Source organism: Oratosquilla oratoria, chromosome 11 (genome assembly GCF_046742065.1).
Source record: "Oratosquilla oratoria isolate Oo_2021 chromosome 11, ASM4674206v1, whole genome shotgun sequence".
NCBI classification, from domain to species: domain Eukaryota; kingdom Metazoa; phylum Arthropoda; class Malacostraca; order Stomatopoda; family Squillidae; genus Oratosquilla; species Oratosquilla oratoria.
In genome coordinates, this window is record NC_134787.1 from 63,432,875 (window position 1) to 63,449,484 (window position 16,610).

The 16,610-nt window shown below is 35.6% G+C and overlaps 1 protein-coding gene across 27 annotated transcripts in view; it reads right to left on the reverse strand.

Annotated features, from left to right (window-relative positions):
• Positions 1–642: 642 nt before the first annotated feature.
• Positions 643–16,610, reverse strand: part of Unc-115a (actin binding LIM protein Uncoordinated 115a) — a 247,252-nt gene continuing 231,284 nt past the window's right edge. For 20 of the 27 annotated variants that reach the window (XM_076193014.1, XM_076193008.1, XM_076193026.1 and 17 more), the window contains 3 exons: positions 14,262–14,302; positions 5,492–5,683; positions 643–3,802 (listed from right to left, as the gene is read on the reverse strand). In XM_076193014.1, coding sequence (XP_076049129.1) covers positions 3,689–3,802; positions 5,492–5,683; positions 14,262–14,302 — 347 coding nt within the window. In that variant the 3' untranslated portion in view covers positions 643–3,688. Of the gene's footprint in view, positions 3,803–5,491; positions 5,684–14,261; positions 14,303–16,610 lie in introns of those variants that run through there. The other 7 variants (XR_012966886.1, XR_012966885.1, XR_012966887.1 and 4 more) reach the window with 4 other exon arrangements.

The following is a 16,610-nucleotide window of genomic DNA, read 5'->3' on the forward strand; positions in this document are numbered from 1 at the left end:
AATGGGGAAAGGATCTTTTTTTTTTTTTTTTTTTTTACCTATGTTTAGGGTACCATTTCTAGCGTCCTTCTCATGTGGAGTAAGCTAAGAATTGGGTTGTTCAGTTATGTAGGCTGCTGCTGATCACTGGGCCTACACCATCTGCTAAGTAGGTTTGGTTTCCGGAGATCACCCTCTCCTGACTATTCATTACAGGACTTTGGGTTGTTTAATGAAAGAATCAAAATTTTGTTAGTGGGAGAAAAATGACAATGACTGATCTATCAATCTCAGTCATTCCCTCACTGTGGTGGTGAGGCAGTTGGTCTGCCTGCTTTTGTATCCCATTTCAAGAGCTTGCCTCCATTTTCTTACAGTTATGCAAATTTTTGTCATTATCTATTAATACATACATACATACATATACCAAGGCTTTTTCCCCCTCCCAAGGGAGGTAGCCAAAAAGGGAAAGGCATAAAAACACTCCCACCCATTTCATCCCTAAATACACTCCACACCCCTCCCACCCTCCCTCTCATCTGAGCACCTCCTGGATGACGGGTCTATTATCTATTAATGACTACATTAATACTTCTTTTATTCAGCTCCAATTCCATACTGTTCTCTTGGTTATATGTAAATAGGGCAAATAAAAAACAAAAGTCCAAGCATTGTCAATCATTAGTCTACAGTCTATGGGCAACCCAAGCATGGGATATAAGCTTAATCATAATGGGGCTTCATAAAATTCAACTGCTATTGCAGCTGAGCACAACAAGAAAAATAACAGAACAACCTTATACTGTTCACCTGGCCTATCAACCCTGCAAGACCTTGTATAAAATAAGCATGAATATAGCATTATCCTAACAGATCTGTTGGAGTCCAAGTGAACTATGATATAAAAAAGAAGTCATTCAGGGTAAAGATGATAGTAGTCTTAGCTATATGAAGATGACAAATGTATCCCACAGGCAGGTATATGATTCACTTCACATTTTATAATGGATTACACACTGGAAAGACACTGAATGCAACAAAATATTTCTTATGCATTTACACTAGTTCACTGTATTGTCCTTTTAGTGCAAAATATCTGTAAAATACAGTGGTTAAGAGTTTCAAATGAGTTCACTGTATATCAAAGAATGTTCCTAAATGAGTAATGGATATGATTAAATGGTATTCTTTGTCTTTAACAACCACTGAGGCAGTCCTAATTCCTACATGTTGACCACCTCTTCCATCTGTGAAATTGCAACTTGGACTGAAAAGACCTTGTGTTCTGGATATAGTGGGTCATAAACAATATCCTTTGGTATAGTATTCATTGTGGACTGTGGCAGGCTAAGGCCATTTTCTCCTTCCTTAAAAACAATGAGAATCTTTACAAGCTTCAGCAGATTCTATCAGTGCTGGTCTTCACCATATCAGAATTAAATCTAATCAGCTAAGTTCACTGGGTATCTCCTAATTTGAACTTCCAGCCCATAACATAAAGTGCCTTGTTGGTAATCCAATTAAATAAATACTGCAGAGGTAGAGTTTGCTGCCAACATTCTCTTTCTTAATAGATGAATCTATTTCTAAGATTTAGTGTAATCTATGCATTGTATTAATATCTTATATTTACAATATGATACAATAAAAACAAAGGATTAAAATGGAAAGGCAGTCATATACTTTCACTATTAAGGCTTTCTCCATTTTATCCCTTGTCTTTCACAATTAGAACCTTTACCCTTGCTTTGCCCATGTTAATAATGTTAACTATTAACAGTATTCCTTCACATAAGTTCTTGAAAAAGGAGGGAAAGCAATTTACCAACACATTTATTCCATGAACCACATTACTTTCAGCCTTCTCAAAGTGAAGTCATTAAATTCAACCTTTTTATTCATCATTTCTATTTCTACAGTTCCTTTCATAATTCCCTGTCTTCATCTACAACTGCTTTTTCCCTATACACTACAGGAAAACTGTTAAATTGGTCCTTAAAATTCTGGACATGTTGAAGGCTGCCCAAATAAAACAAAGCTACACAAGGCACAGTGTCCAAGACCAATGAATCTTGGAAAGTGAACAATACAAAAGCAGTGCACGTCATTATTGCATGTCTTGTGCTAGTTATCATACCACTGCATTTGTAACTCAGTATTTAGTATTATTTCTAGACAACAGTAATAAACTCTAGGGTCAAATCATTCATAATAAATAACCTAAATCAACCTAAAAAAATTCATTTACACAAAAAAATAAAAACACTGGAACTTGTTGAACTCTGATTCAATGGATGCCATAGCCATCCTTTTCACATATTTACTCTCCACCTTCAAACACAAACATGCACTTACAAAACGGAATCCATGCCCATGGGATCACTTGTTCAATGTTAAATAAAAACAACTATGAACAGAATCAGCTGCACTTGACACTTAGTCCATTTGATTATAATGTCACTTTGTTTTAAGTATAAAAGTCAATATTTTTTTTGGCAATGATTTAAAATCTTATCTACCTGGCATTTCATATTACAAATCTCCAAACAAAAATCAATTCATTATAAGTGTTCTTTCAAAGTAGTTCCAATTTATGAAAGTTAAATCATAACTTTTTTTTAAACTGGATAGTGACAGTATATATGAGGAAAGCACCACACATACTATAGTGAATGTAAAGCCTAAACTTAAAATAGTGATGTGATAGCACAATACAGTAGTCTTACTGCTTTTCAGTACCATGTGATACATGAAATGGCATAGGATCAGCCTTACAACCTTTTTAATGGATTAAAGCATCAATAGTATCAATCTTGTCATACACATAAAAATCCTCAAATTGAAAAATAAATCACCAATCATAGATGTGTCTATAGCATTTTTATCATACAACCAATTGCTCTTAGCTGAATGTGGAGGTTTCAGTATAATGCATATTCATAAGCCAAATTAGTATGTACATGTGTAACATGGCTGTCACTGACACTGAATGCGTTCACTGCCCAACATAGACCAAATTTAGGAAACTTGGGGTAAAGACCATAAAGCTAAGCCTACTATAAGAACAGACTAGAGAATGAACCTGGAAGAATTGTGCCTAACTGGAACACAGTTAAAAAGGAAATAAATAAATGGGGAGTACAACAATCTGGGAAGTAATTTCATCAGTATGAGGAAAATATAAGCTGCCAACAATTCTCTGGTTCTTTCACATTTATCCCCTCTACATTTAATGAATGAATCATACCACCAACTAGCAGAAAAAGGTTTTCTTTGTTGTGATTGATAATAAAAACCAACAAATGAAAAATGATAAAATGAGTTAAATAATTCTTACATTGGGAGGAGTGACCAAACATAAGGGGGCCATATAAAGGCATGATAACATTTGTGATAACAATGCAGAGAAGCTTGGATATGCCTGATTCACTCAGTATCTATTATTCATCACCAACCCTTTACAGGTAGGAAAAGAAACAAGTCCATATTTTCAGCATTTCCCTGAATATGACATAATTTGCATAGCATACGATAATTTGAGTTGGACTGCTCCCAGTAAGGCCATTCCAACAGAAAGTAACTAAACAAGCTAAAACATTATTGCAAATGCTATCAGGTTAACAATGATACAGAATCCTAACTTCATAAGCATATTACTGGCAGTCTGTGTTTTATTATGATACACTGGAGGCCTTTGATTTTGGAACTCTTAAAAGAACTTGGCCCGTCGTTTTAAGTCATTTCTTCGCCACTCAGGAAGGCGATAGAAGTCCATTCTGGTCATATGGAAAACCATTTCAAAGTCATTGTCTGATAGATGACGCTGAAAAAGAGGAAATGAACCAAATCAAATTTTTCCTTCAGTGATATATCAAAATACTGAGATACACAGTAATTTATACATATACAAAAAGGCCTTTTCCCCCTTATAAGTGAAGTGTCATAGCCAAGGCATATACCCAACTCTCACCCATCCCACATCATTTGTTGTCCCCTTGTGGATGAAAGGTTTTATGTATGTATGTATGTATGTACATACATACATACGTCCCAGCGGCACGGGGAGGCACTAAGGAAATTTGGGGAAAGCCTGCTTTCCCACCCTAGACACCGTCACCTCCTCCCTCCTGATGCTCCACCAACTCGCCACGCCACTAGACACATAAATAGACTCATACCAATCAAAGCGCCAAGGACAGACCGCTACAAAAACAGTGCTATCCCATCTATTGTGCACATAATTAACTCATTGTAAAATTGCTCCACGTATATATTCCAAGTTTTATATCTTTAATCAACTTTTCCAATGTATTATTGTCAGTGTACCACTGTAATAGAAATAAACCTTTTATTATTATTATTATTATTATTATTATTATTATATATATATATATACAGATGCTCCTCAACTTACGTTTTAGTTACGTTCCGAACGACCGAATGTAACGTGAAAATGATTACTGTACGTTCCAGTAATGTATGACCGTTCATACTGTACTATACATCCATAAATTCTATTACCGTATCTTATAAAACATCCCTAAATCATTAATTATAAACATAACATTGTAAAATAATAACATTAATTTCAAATAAATTAAATTCAAGCAACATAAAGTGAGATGGTGGAGGTGGAGGAGGAGGAGGAGGAGGAGGCAAGGCACGTTCAGACTGTCGTTTGTGCCATGTAAACAATGGATGCAGTGTCATGCGTAAGTATCGTTTGAACGTCTCGTACTACGGAGAGCGCGCTAAACTCAAAAATTCACTAAAAAAAAAAAAAATTTACAAAATTTTTTTTTAGTCAGTTCAAACGTAAAATCGAAAAAACGTAAAACGAATGAACAAGAGTAGAGGAGCGTCTGTATATATAAAGAGAAGCAAGTAAATGCCTTGGGGGATTAAAAAGTGTAATGAGAAATAGACATTTGAGAATGGATGCTAAAAGTGTATGAAGGGGTGATTGTGCCAACATCCCTATGGGGCAGAAACATGGAACATTAGAAAGAGAGGAGGAGTTTGTATGTGTTTGAGATGAGGTGCCTGAGAAGTATGATAGGGGTTATGAGACTGGATAGTGTGTTAGCCACATAGAAATACACCTCCTGATGCAACTGCATTTCCAGATGGAGGTGAAGGTGTTCAAGAGTTTTGAAAATAGACTGGGAAACAACCACCCCATAAAACAACCACTGGCAGGTACTCAATGCAGGTCCTGTTCAACTGAAAATGGATAGTAATCTGTTTTGCTGCGTTTAATGCGAGTTCATCTGCTACACATTCTACTAGGGGAATTTTGCATGATCTTGGCGAGTTATTTTTGGTATCTAAAATACTGATTTTGAAGGAACAAAGATCAGAAATAACCAACTGAGTCGAAGTTGAGGAGTTCCTCTACCCATATTCTTTCTGAGAACACTATTTATTAAAAAAAAATAATAATAAAAAAATAAATAAATAAATAAAATTGCTCTACTTATAGAAAACCAAAACAAAATAAGCAAAAACTTACCTCAAGATGGCAGCGATCAACATCATGAGGCAGGCGGTAGTTTGAGGTGAGGAGTAAATGTGCAGGATAGATTTTGGGTGGCTCTGAAGACATATGGTGCATGTTGGGCAGTGAACGACGCAGATGAGGGGAATAAGAGGTATAACCACGAAGACCACTACTGTACGTTGTTGACACACATAACTCTGCATTCTGAAGATAGGATGGAATGATCATTTGGTCCTATAGTACATTTCATTTATACAAATTAACTTCATCAACAATGAATATATCAGTTTATTTAATATCATCATTGTATGATCATATTTGATGAATGACTTAGGAGTAAATTTTGGAATGTATGATTGCATTATTATTTACAAACCCTTCCTTATTTTCTACTAAAAATCATAATGAAAAAGAAAGAAAGGATACAGAGATCTACGAAATGCACCCAGCTCTAAATGTCTGTAGTCAAAAGCTATCTGCATAAATCATTGCATAAAACAAAGTAGGTTCTCATTTCACATACAGGTTATGTTCTAATCATTTCAATTTAAAAAATAAGTAATTTAAATGTCTCTTCCTACAATAAATATTGGTAATCCCTACAGAATGGTCCCACAACCATAAGCCTAATCTAATGGTGTCATGAATTCTAAATGTACTAACTCCATGACTATTTGAGTACCATACTTCTCAAACACAATACCACCAAATGAGGAGCTTTGAACAGAAAGGGATTAAGTGGTGTTTTCTAAAATAGGGCAAAGGTATAGAGTTATGAATGAAAATAATTATAGCATACTTATCTTGAGTGGTAGAAAAATAATGTTTTAATATTCTGCATGTTTATGTAGTGCATGAAGATTATTAGTATGCAATCCTAGAAATCAAAATGTTCCATTTTATTGGAATTAAGAAGAAAAAGTTTTTCCTTTTTGTAACCTTTGGGGCACATATTCAGTATCTGATATTAGTTTAAAATGAAGTGCAGACTATTAGACATATCATGCAAAGTTACGATACCAAGCTTATAAACAATATACAATAAAAATTAAATGCAAAATATAAATATGACATCACCACTCACTCAGCACTAGTGATGTTGCTAGATGATGTTTGCTAAATCTGAGGCATGATGCTTTTGCTCATGTTCTAACTGGGTACTCACTCCCTAACATAAACATGACCTGTGATGCAGGTAGCTCACATCTAAGGTATAGCACTTTCTCATGCTCTGATTAAATACTAACTCCTCAGCTGTGTGTAGTAATTTCCCTTCCTATATGCACTCACAGACAACAAAGTGTGGTCAGAGATCAAAAGTCTATCTACATACAATTATTACCCTTACATCCTATGAAGGCAGGAGTTTCTTTCACTACTAGCTCCTCATTAGGGTGACAAATGTGATATCTAGCATACCAAGCATTCTTTCTGGGAATATTGCTTTATAGTTTCAAAGCGTATGGGGTACTGACTATATGTATGGTATCTAAATCTTTTTTGGCAACAACCTACAGTTCTCCATGCATCTCATTCTTTTCATGATCCTTGCATACTCTGCAAACATGTTAGCATAGCTCACTGTACCTTCAATCATGTCATATATATATATATACGTATGTATATATATATATATATATATATATATATATATATATATATATATATATATATATATATATATATAAACAAACACAATGCACTTTAATTCTAAGCCATCACAGCCAACATGCAGAAATTGAAATGTGGTACTGCCAAGGACTCAAACCCGGCATCCTCATGACAAGTGCGGCAGTGACTTCCAACTAGGCTATCAAATGTATCTCTAATCACTGGGACCCATTCAGTGTTGTACATATATATGTATATATATATATATATATATATTATATATATATATATATATACATATATATATATATATATATATATATATATATGTATATATATATATATATATATATTATATATATAAAGAACATTACAGGAGCTAGCATAAACTCTTGTGGGACTCTACTAGTCACTGTCCTCCATCCTGACATCTTTCAATGCTGTTCTCATGTACCACTTTAGGACACTTTTCACCCATTCGAGAAGTTTACTTCGTCCTCAAATATGTTCTAATTTCCATAGCAGTTATTAGTGAGATACTTCACTGAAGGCACTTTCTTTATCTAGGTACATTCAATTCACCCAGCCTTCTCTACTTTGCAGTACATCATCACTCTCAAGTAAAACTTTAAGAAGTTTATCACATGTGATCTCCCAGATCTTAATTTATTCTGTCCATCAAAATTTTTATGTCTTCAAGGTATTTTATCCATTAAATTTTCAAAATTCTCACATTATTTCACTGTCAACAAGGGCAGGAGCAATATCTAACAAATTGATATATTCAAAACTCTTCAAATCATCATGAATCACATTTGAGTGCAACTGGTACAAAAATATGAAAGCTTGATAAAAATTATAAAAACTCTAGACTGAGCACTATTTAATTTTCTAATTAGTATTGAGAAATGTATGCAAGATACTTTGACTCCAAGTTAAATTATATTTTACACTAACAATGGACCTGCCTGCTCATACCATCCCAATAACATGTATCTTTGGCCATAAATTAGCCCACTATTCCTACCTCAGCTCATAGATGGATGCATGTTAACCATATTAACTCTACTACAGTATGTATAGAAAAAAGAGGTACAGCAGTAGAACCAATATGGACATCAGCTAATAGCTATCTCATGGAAACAATCAAAACCTTGTGTATTTCTGCTTGCATTCATCACTTAATGTCTGGAAATGCTGCAAACTTCAGGAAACCCTATGATATGAATATTACTTTACATATAGCTACACACTTCAAATATCATCATGACATAATTTTTGGCTCAAGTTTCAAGTGGAAAACCTACAGTGGCAATTGTCATCGGAACCTCCCATAGATCTCTCTGGGAAGAAACTTTGGACTTGTGTGTTGTATCACTGTTTCTATGTCACCAACTGAAAGTTGTAAAAAAAAAAAAAAGGAGAGCAGTCACTGATTGTCAGCTCTCTGTGTGTGGAAAAGTGTAAGAAATACAGCTGAAGTTGATAGATATCTTGGGTTCAGTCAAGAGACCATGTGTCAGTTCCTCAAGGCTCCACATCCTGATGGAAGTGAGAATATTGATGGTTGCAGGACCACCAAATGCAAGCACCCATCATTGGTTCCAACATGACACACTATTCCAAAATTGTATAATTCAATCATGCATAAAATGAGAACCTACTGTAATACAAAATAATCATACTGATAACCACGAAAACTCTTGGGATATATAAAAATTTAGGCAAAACATAGACCCATACTACCAAGAAAGTCATGCTAGGTAGCATCCCTCTTTTTAAAGAGAAATCCTCTGGACATAAAGAGATGTGAAAATGGAATTTTTATGGACAGCTTAATCGGCAAAAGTAATATACAATAATTACTATTCCATATACAGTCTTTATATCCAGAGAATAATGAATATAGTTAAAAAAGTTAACTCATCTTTCTGCAACTTAGGCCAACATGGATATTCACACAAGCACTACACTGGAGCAACAGAACTTTATATTATATATATATCCACAGTAAAAGATTGATATAACGGATGATATTGGGGCAGGGGTCTATCATTATATCCGAAGATCCATTATAACCGAGGATCTGTTGGATCCGATGGAAATAACGAACAGATCCATCATATCCCGAAGTTTGTCTGGTATTAGAAATTAGTAGGATTAGAAATTACAGTAAACCCTCGATATAACAGACAATATGGGGACAGGGGTCTGTCATTATATCCAAAGATCCATTATAACAGGATCCCTCACTATAACAGATGAAAATTCATTATAGCAAGGGTTTGTCCAGTCAGATTTTTTGTCCATTATATCCGATATCCAGTGCATCAAGATCCATTATATAGAGGGTTTACTGTATGTACATATGTATATATATGTGTGTATATATATATATATATATATATATATATATATATATATATATATATATATATATATATATATATATATATATATATATAATAAAACCTCTGTTGTTCGACGCCTTATTTTTTGTATGAATTGCTTTTTGACAAACTTTTTTGTCCGTATTTTATCCCAGTTTTAGTACATCTGCAGATGTACAAGTACTGGGACTTAGGGTAAAAAAAAATCATCAAAAACTGAATTGGATAAAAAATAAGGTGTACAAAAACCAAGGTTTGATTGTGTGTGTATATGTACATATATACAGAGCTGGGCGCATTACTACCAGACAAGTAGTGCATCACTGCCAGACAGTTAGTGTGTTATTGAAATATATATATATATATATATATATATATATATATATATATATATATATATATATATTATATATATATATATATATATATATATATACATACTGTATCTATATATATGCATTGTACATACATATACATGTATATAATACACATTGACATTACTACACCCCAAATTTTTCAGTAACGCACTTCTTGCTCAGCGGTAACACTACTTGTCTGGAAGTAATGCAGCCAGCTCTGTATGTATGTATATATATACATATATAAAATTGGTCTCTCTCTCCCAGATGCAAAGAAACGAGTTTGTAGGCTGTGTATTATAAATGCACACCTCTACCTTTCTGGTTACCCTGCCCATCTCATTGTGGGATAATGTAAAGCACTACAATTTTATAGTGTGATAAGACCATACACAACAGACTTTATAGTACTGTATGTCATGTATTACAAAATTATCAAAATTACTCGTAAGGTACAGATAGTACTGTAATATTTGAGAGAATAAGAAAAATTTACACGGTATCAAGAGCACTGACAGCACGCTCAGTAGGCAGACAAGATGTAGGGGAACTGAGCAAAGCAGGGGCGAGTGGTTCACACAGATTCTCACATGAAATGTCCTCACAGGACATGCTCAGGGCCCTATCGTATAATCCAGATTTGTGTCCAATTTATGAAGAGTTATCTACATACATACCCATCTACATATATCCCTGTCTGGGGTATTGGCTGCATGTTATTGTGGGGTTAAAAGCTGCTCAGCAGCATGCAGCTGATACTTTAGGGTTTGTATGGGGCACCCCTATGGACCAGAGCCACACCTCATTTTGTTTGTGATAGAGGATATCTCTATTCTTCTCTTCTTCAACCTTCTTTGCTTCATCATCCCAACACTCACTACCCTTCCTTTTATTTAATCCCATCCTCCTTGTTCCACACACCATCTTTGTATACCTTGTGACTTCCTCCTTAAAACATCCCCATTCTTCCTCAACTCCTAGTTCTACTCTATCCTTCACAGCCCAAAGGGATTTCTCCCCATCCTCTCCTTTATATGGGGGGACGGAGAGGGGGGGTCGCTGATTTAATGAAGCGGCCTTGCTGTGGATGTGCTGTGTCTTGCGACACTGCTTCTGACCCAGGGCAGTGGACAGGGTGCAGGGATGACCCGTCATCTAGGAGGTGCTAAGATGGGAGGGAGGGTGGAGGGGTGTGGAGTGTTTTCGGGGATGAAATGGGTGGGAATGTTTTTGTGCCTTGTCCTTTTTGGCTACTCCCCTGGTAAGGGGGAAAAAGGCCTTGGTATATGTATGTATGTACTCTAAGCACTTCCCTACCTTCTGTCCTAAAGTAATAAAAAATCTAATTTATCTGCTATTAACAATACGGAGTGAGGGATGCAAGTAAATGTCTTGGGGGAATGAAAAGTGGGGTATGCATATAAAAGGTATGCATACAAAGAGTAACTATGCCTACAACAATGTATGGAGCAGAGACTTGGAATGTAAGGGAGGCAGAAAGAAAAAATATAAATGTTTTTGTGAAGTATGGTGGGAGTTACAAGAATAGAGTAAGAAATGAGGAGGTGAGGAGGAGAGCTGGGATGGAAAGGGAGCTGGCAAATAGGGCTGACAAAAGAATAATGGGATGGTTTAGACATGTGGAAAGAGTGAATGAAAACTAGCAAAATAAATGTGAAAGGCAGAGGTTGAAGTGAACTTGAGAGGAAGACCAAAATAGTATGGATGGATGGGGTGAAGGGGGCCTTGAGTAAAAGGGGAATGTCTGTTGAGTAGGGTGGGGAGAAGGCAAGAGTGGAGAATGGTCGTGAATGGGAAATAAATTGGTGCTACCTGAAAGGCTCTCATTGTCTTCTCTACTTAAGTATGAGGGTACAAGGAGGGAGGTCAACATGTAAATGAAGTAATGGAAGTAGACCAACATAGGTTGTTGGGCCCTACTGTGTATGTGGCATGTCTTACTGCTTCACTTCAGACCCAAGCAGTAACCAATGGGCAGGGATGGCCCTTCATCTGTTAGGAGCTAAGATAAATAGGAAACACATGGGCGTGGGATGGATTTGCATACCTTGGCTGGCTACCTATTTTGTAAGGGGAAAGAAGACTTTTTATATATACAGTGAACCCCTGCCTGAGACTCACCATTTGTGACCCCACATATCTACAACTTTTCCCATTGAACTTAATTAATGTGTATGCAATTCTTCCACCTATCAATGAGGCCTATGCATCTTGATGCCAACACTTGAAAACTTAAAATAAAATTATTCCTAATTTATGCCTGAAATTTTTTAATCTTATAAATACATTTACTAATTAAAAATTATAAAAATAGCAATATACAGTACATAAACTAATACAAAATTTAAATATGCATCTCCAGCATCAATATTTCTGGCCCCACTATTTACGGTCAGGTTGAGAGTAGCTAATTGCGGTGCAAGATTCAATCTCTCATTATTGGTGAGAACAGGTTTTACTATAATTTAATTAAAATCTATCATTATATCTAAAAAATAACTTTAAAAATAGAGTATCAACATTTATTTATATCACAAAACAATATGAAAGAATTAAAACAATATTCATACAGTGCTACTAAAAAGGGCACTCTAAGGCATTTTTAAGGGCTGTGTCCACTATCACCCGTTTTCTGCTACTCACAAGGGGTCTTCGAAACCTAACTCTCACAAATACTGGGGGGGGTCACTGCAGACATACAACTTACAGGATTGGAGCTATACTTGTGATATACCATTACTGTATGTAACTCATGACAGCTAAAACAATGTTTCAAAAAAAATTCTTTTTTCACTCAAAATATATGCTTCATGGAATAATCTTCCTACTATTCAATAATTCTTCTCTTTTCAAGAAAAATGGTTGAATAATTCCTATTAAGAAATAAAAACTGTCTTGGAAATATTTACAGGTACTTCTTGATTAACACAATAGATCCATTCCTGGAGTTAATGCATAATGCAACTCTGGTATACATACATATATCAAGGGTTTTTTTCCCACTTACAAGGGAGGTAGCCAAAATCAAAGGCATAAATCCACACCCACCTATTTCATCCCCCCCACATACTCCATTCCCATTTACCACACCTCCCTCCCTCTTTTCTTGACTCCTCCTGGATGACAGGTCATGCCTGCATCTTGTCCACTGCCCTGGGTCACAAGCAATGCAGCAAGACACAGCATCCACAGCATTTGGTATAATGTAAACTTAATTTTCATATAAAAAGCCATGTAAAACAAAAGGGATGTGCTCCTGAGACTTTGTAAGTTATGGGGGATCAGTTTCTGGGTAATTTTTTTTTATATATATAAAAATATTATTATAAAAAACTATACTATTTATCATATCATATACACATTATCACAAATACATCCTCAACTTATAGTTACCTAAGGACACAGAACGAAACAAAAATAAAACTTTTAGTTACGTAGTTGTATTTTATTAATACTTCTAGACCTAAGAATGCCTAAAAAACTAAAACATCAGAATCTTCTAACTTAGGAAGGACTCCTGAGTCAACCGACATCACACATTCCAAAAATAGACCAAAACCCGACAAATGGGATCAGTGGCGGACTTAGCCTACATGGCGCCCTGGGCGAACCTCACCTTCGGCGCCCCCCTTCCACAATGCACATAAAATGCTTGGCTTCTCCCCCTCCATAATGTAAATAAGAAGTTTAAGACGATCAAAACTTTCACAAAACAACTTTTTATTGAAATATTTATTGCTACTACAGAATAAAAGTAAATCATTTGCAAATTTTTGCCGCCCCCTCCCAAGTGCCGCCCTGGGCTACCGCCCATACTGCCCATAGGAAGAACCGCCACTGAATGGGATCTTAGATCCAGACATCAGCACAAATGAATAAAAATGGACCCACTGAAGTGGTATACCTGGTGAAATATATGAGAACTAAACCTGTCACATGCATTATTCTAAATAAGCCACGTGAAAAAAAATGCATTTTTGACATTGCATTGTTCTAAAATCCGGTAATTTAAACACACACAATTCAAGAAGTACCTGTACTTAACATACAACACAGAAATCAAGTTCTATTAATTAGCTAAGGAGACAACAATCACTGCCACAGTAATAACTTGCAACAGAACCTAATAAGGTAAAAGGAAATAAGCACTGATGTCTAACACAAGTCCATGCAAAAAAAAAAAAAAAAAAAAAAAAATAGATTAAAAAAATTCTATTTGACATAGCATGTAATTAATTTCCAAAAAATTATTAAAATATAAATAAAACCAAGCACTGGCTATACCTTATCTACACCTCACCACAATTTTTTTGTACAAGTGTCAGTACTACAAGAAAGAACAATAAAACATGCATATTTAAGAAATTAACCCTCTCTTATGCTCAAGCAAGGGATACATACCAAAGCACTCCTATCAGCCTCTGTGAGCGAACCTGCTGAAACTGAGAGACCAAAACCAATCATTTTTTGATCCCTTGTCTTGGGTTTTCCATCTTATCTTTTACATATTTTTTTTTAACTAAGTACATAAATAACTGAAAAAATAAAAATAAGAACTTCTGGCCAATTGAAGACCTTGGAAAAATTACCCCTGGAATTATGTAAACAGTAAACATACACATCATATAAGATTCTATAGCTTAAAAACTAATGCTGAAAATAAATAAAAGCTCAGGCTATTTTTCTGTGCTTGAACATTAAATACAAAATGGTATATATCCCAGCTCACACAAGGAAAATCTTATCTTGGAGCTTTTACAATCTACCTGGTTCTCCAGATATATAACCCTGAAAAATGGTGCACTCAAGTGTTACAGTAAATAAGGTAAGTTTCCAGATAATGGGAAGAGGTCTAGGGAAGTCGTACAGTCTACTGACCGAACTTCCCAAGTACTGTATAAAATCTTTATTATCATAAATTTCAGCTTCCAAGCAGCAATAAGAAGGTCATTTAGCCAAATGCAATGCCTGGAAAACTTCAGCAAAAAATCTATGCACAACCATATGGTTAAGCCCCTACATCATCAAATGTTAGTAGGCAGTAGGTCTAACAAGGCAATGTAATCCAACTATGCCATTTTGCTGGAAAAAAGCAGTAGTTTCAAATCAAAAGTTGATGGAAAAGAGAAAATACAGCCTGACATGACATGTGGATATATTTTCAAGGAAAGGTCATCTTCCAGATAAAATTCAAATATTATGACTAAATGGATTTTTTCATGAGGTTGTGGCTTTGATTTGGCCACCCTCAAGAAAGCCTTCAATATGTCTAGAATATGTCATGTTGACAGACAAATATAGAATAATTTAATCTTATTTGACTAGATTTCTCCTTTTTCATGTCACCAAATATACAACAACCTATGTAATATAAAAAAAATACTGAGCAACATGACCAGTATATCATAAATTTGTTATCTCGATTCTATTTTACCAGAGACACCACAGCCATACAGTGCCACCTGTGTTATCTTACCTTTTTGGGGATGTTTGACATACAAAGTGCCACAGAAACATTTAATAATGGGTAAAAAAAGTAAACTAGAAGCGAGTGACACAATTTAGAGATTGATCTGTTGAGGAGGGAATTCAACTGAGTGACTGGATTCAAGAGGCTTTGAATAATAATAAAGAAGATACTAAAATAATAATAATAATAATAATATTGATGTTAATTGTTTCCTCAAGTTTCATTAAGTGGGAAAGCCACAGCCCCATGGTGACTGGCAACAGCCATTGAGTTCTCCTACAGATCTCTCTGGGAAGAAACTGTACTTTTGCCCGTGTCATATTAGAGTATGACTGTTTCTATGGAGACCAACGGTAAGTACCGACAGGTGGTGGTCCTACAAGATATACAGCAAAGCTGCCCATTTTCAAAACCTGTCTATACCCGTATCTCCATCAGGAGGTGCAGCCCTGAGGGGTTGACACTCTGTCTCCAGACTGGGCCCACAATCTCTCTCTATCAACTTCACCTATATTTCTTACAGTTTTTCACACATTTAGAGCTGACTACTGGTGACTGCTCTCCTCTTGCTACAACTTTCAGCCTGTAACACAGAAATGGTCCCACACTGATACAGCACAGAAAACAGTCCAAAGTTTCTTCTCAGACATGTGGGAGGTTCCAAGGACTGTTGCCAACCACTGTAGCTTTGTAGGTTTTCCATTTGGTGAAACTCAAGGTAACAAGTGATTGCTTGACTGTTTCTATGTCATCAGCTGAAAGTAGTAAGTGGAGGGAAGCAGTTCCCAGTTGTAAGACCTCCATGTGTCAAAAAGTGTAAATAAAGATGAAGCTGACAGAGATCTCAGGCCCAGTACAGAGACAGAATGGCAACCCTTGGAGCTGCACCTCCTGATGATGGTTAGGAAGTAGACAGGTTTTTCAAAATGGGCAGCTGCACTGTGGTACCAACCACACATGCCATCACTGGCTCCTCCTCCTTTCAGGTACAACAAATTACAGTTAATGTATTCAGCCAAAAATGTTATATGGACTTTTTTCTTTTAGTGTTTCACATGTAGACATTCCAATTGCAGACACTTTATACAAGAGCACCCTACCCTACCCACTCTCAAATCACATCACACACAGCCCATTATATGCAACAAGAAAACAACTCCAGAAGCATTCTACTCAAACATCTATAACACTACCATACAAAAACACACACATACATAGATCACAGATAACAAAACAAACCAAAACAAGCAAAAGAAAACAAGCTACCAAATTTTATACTT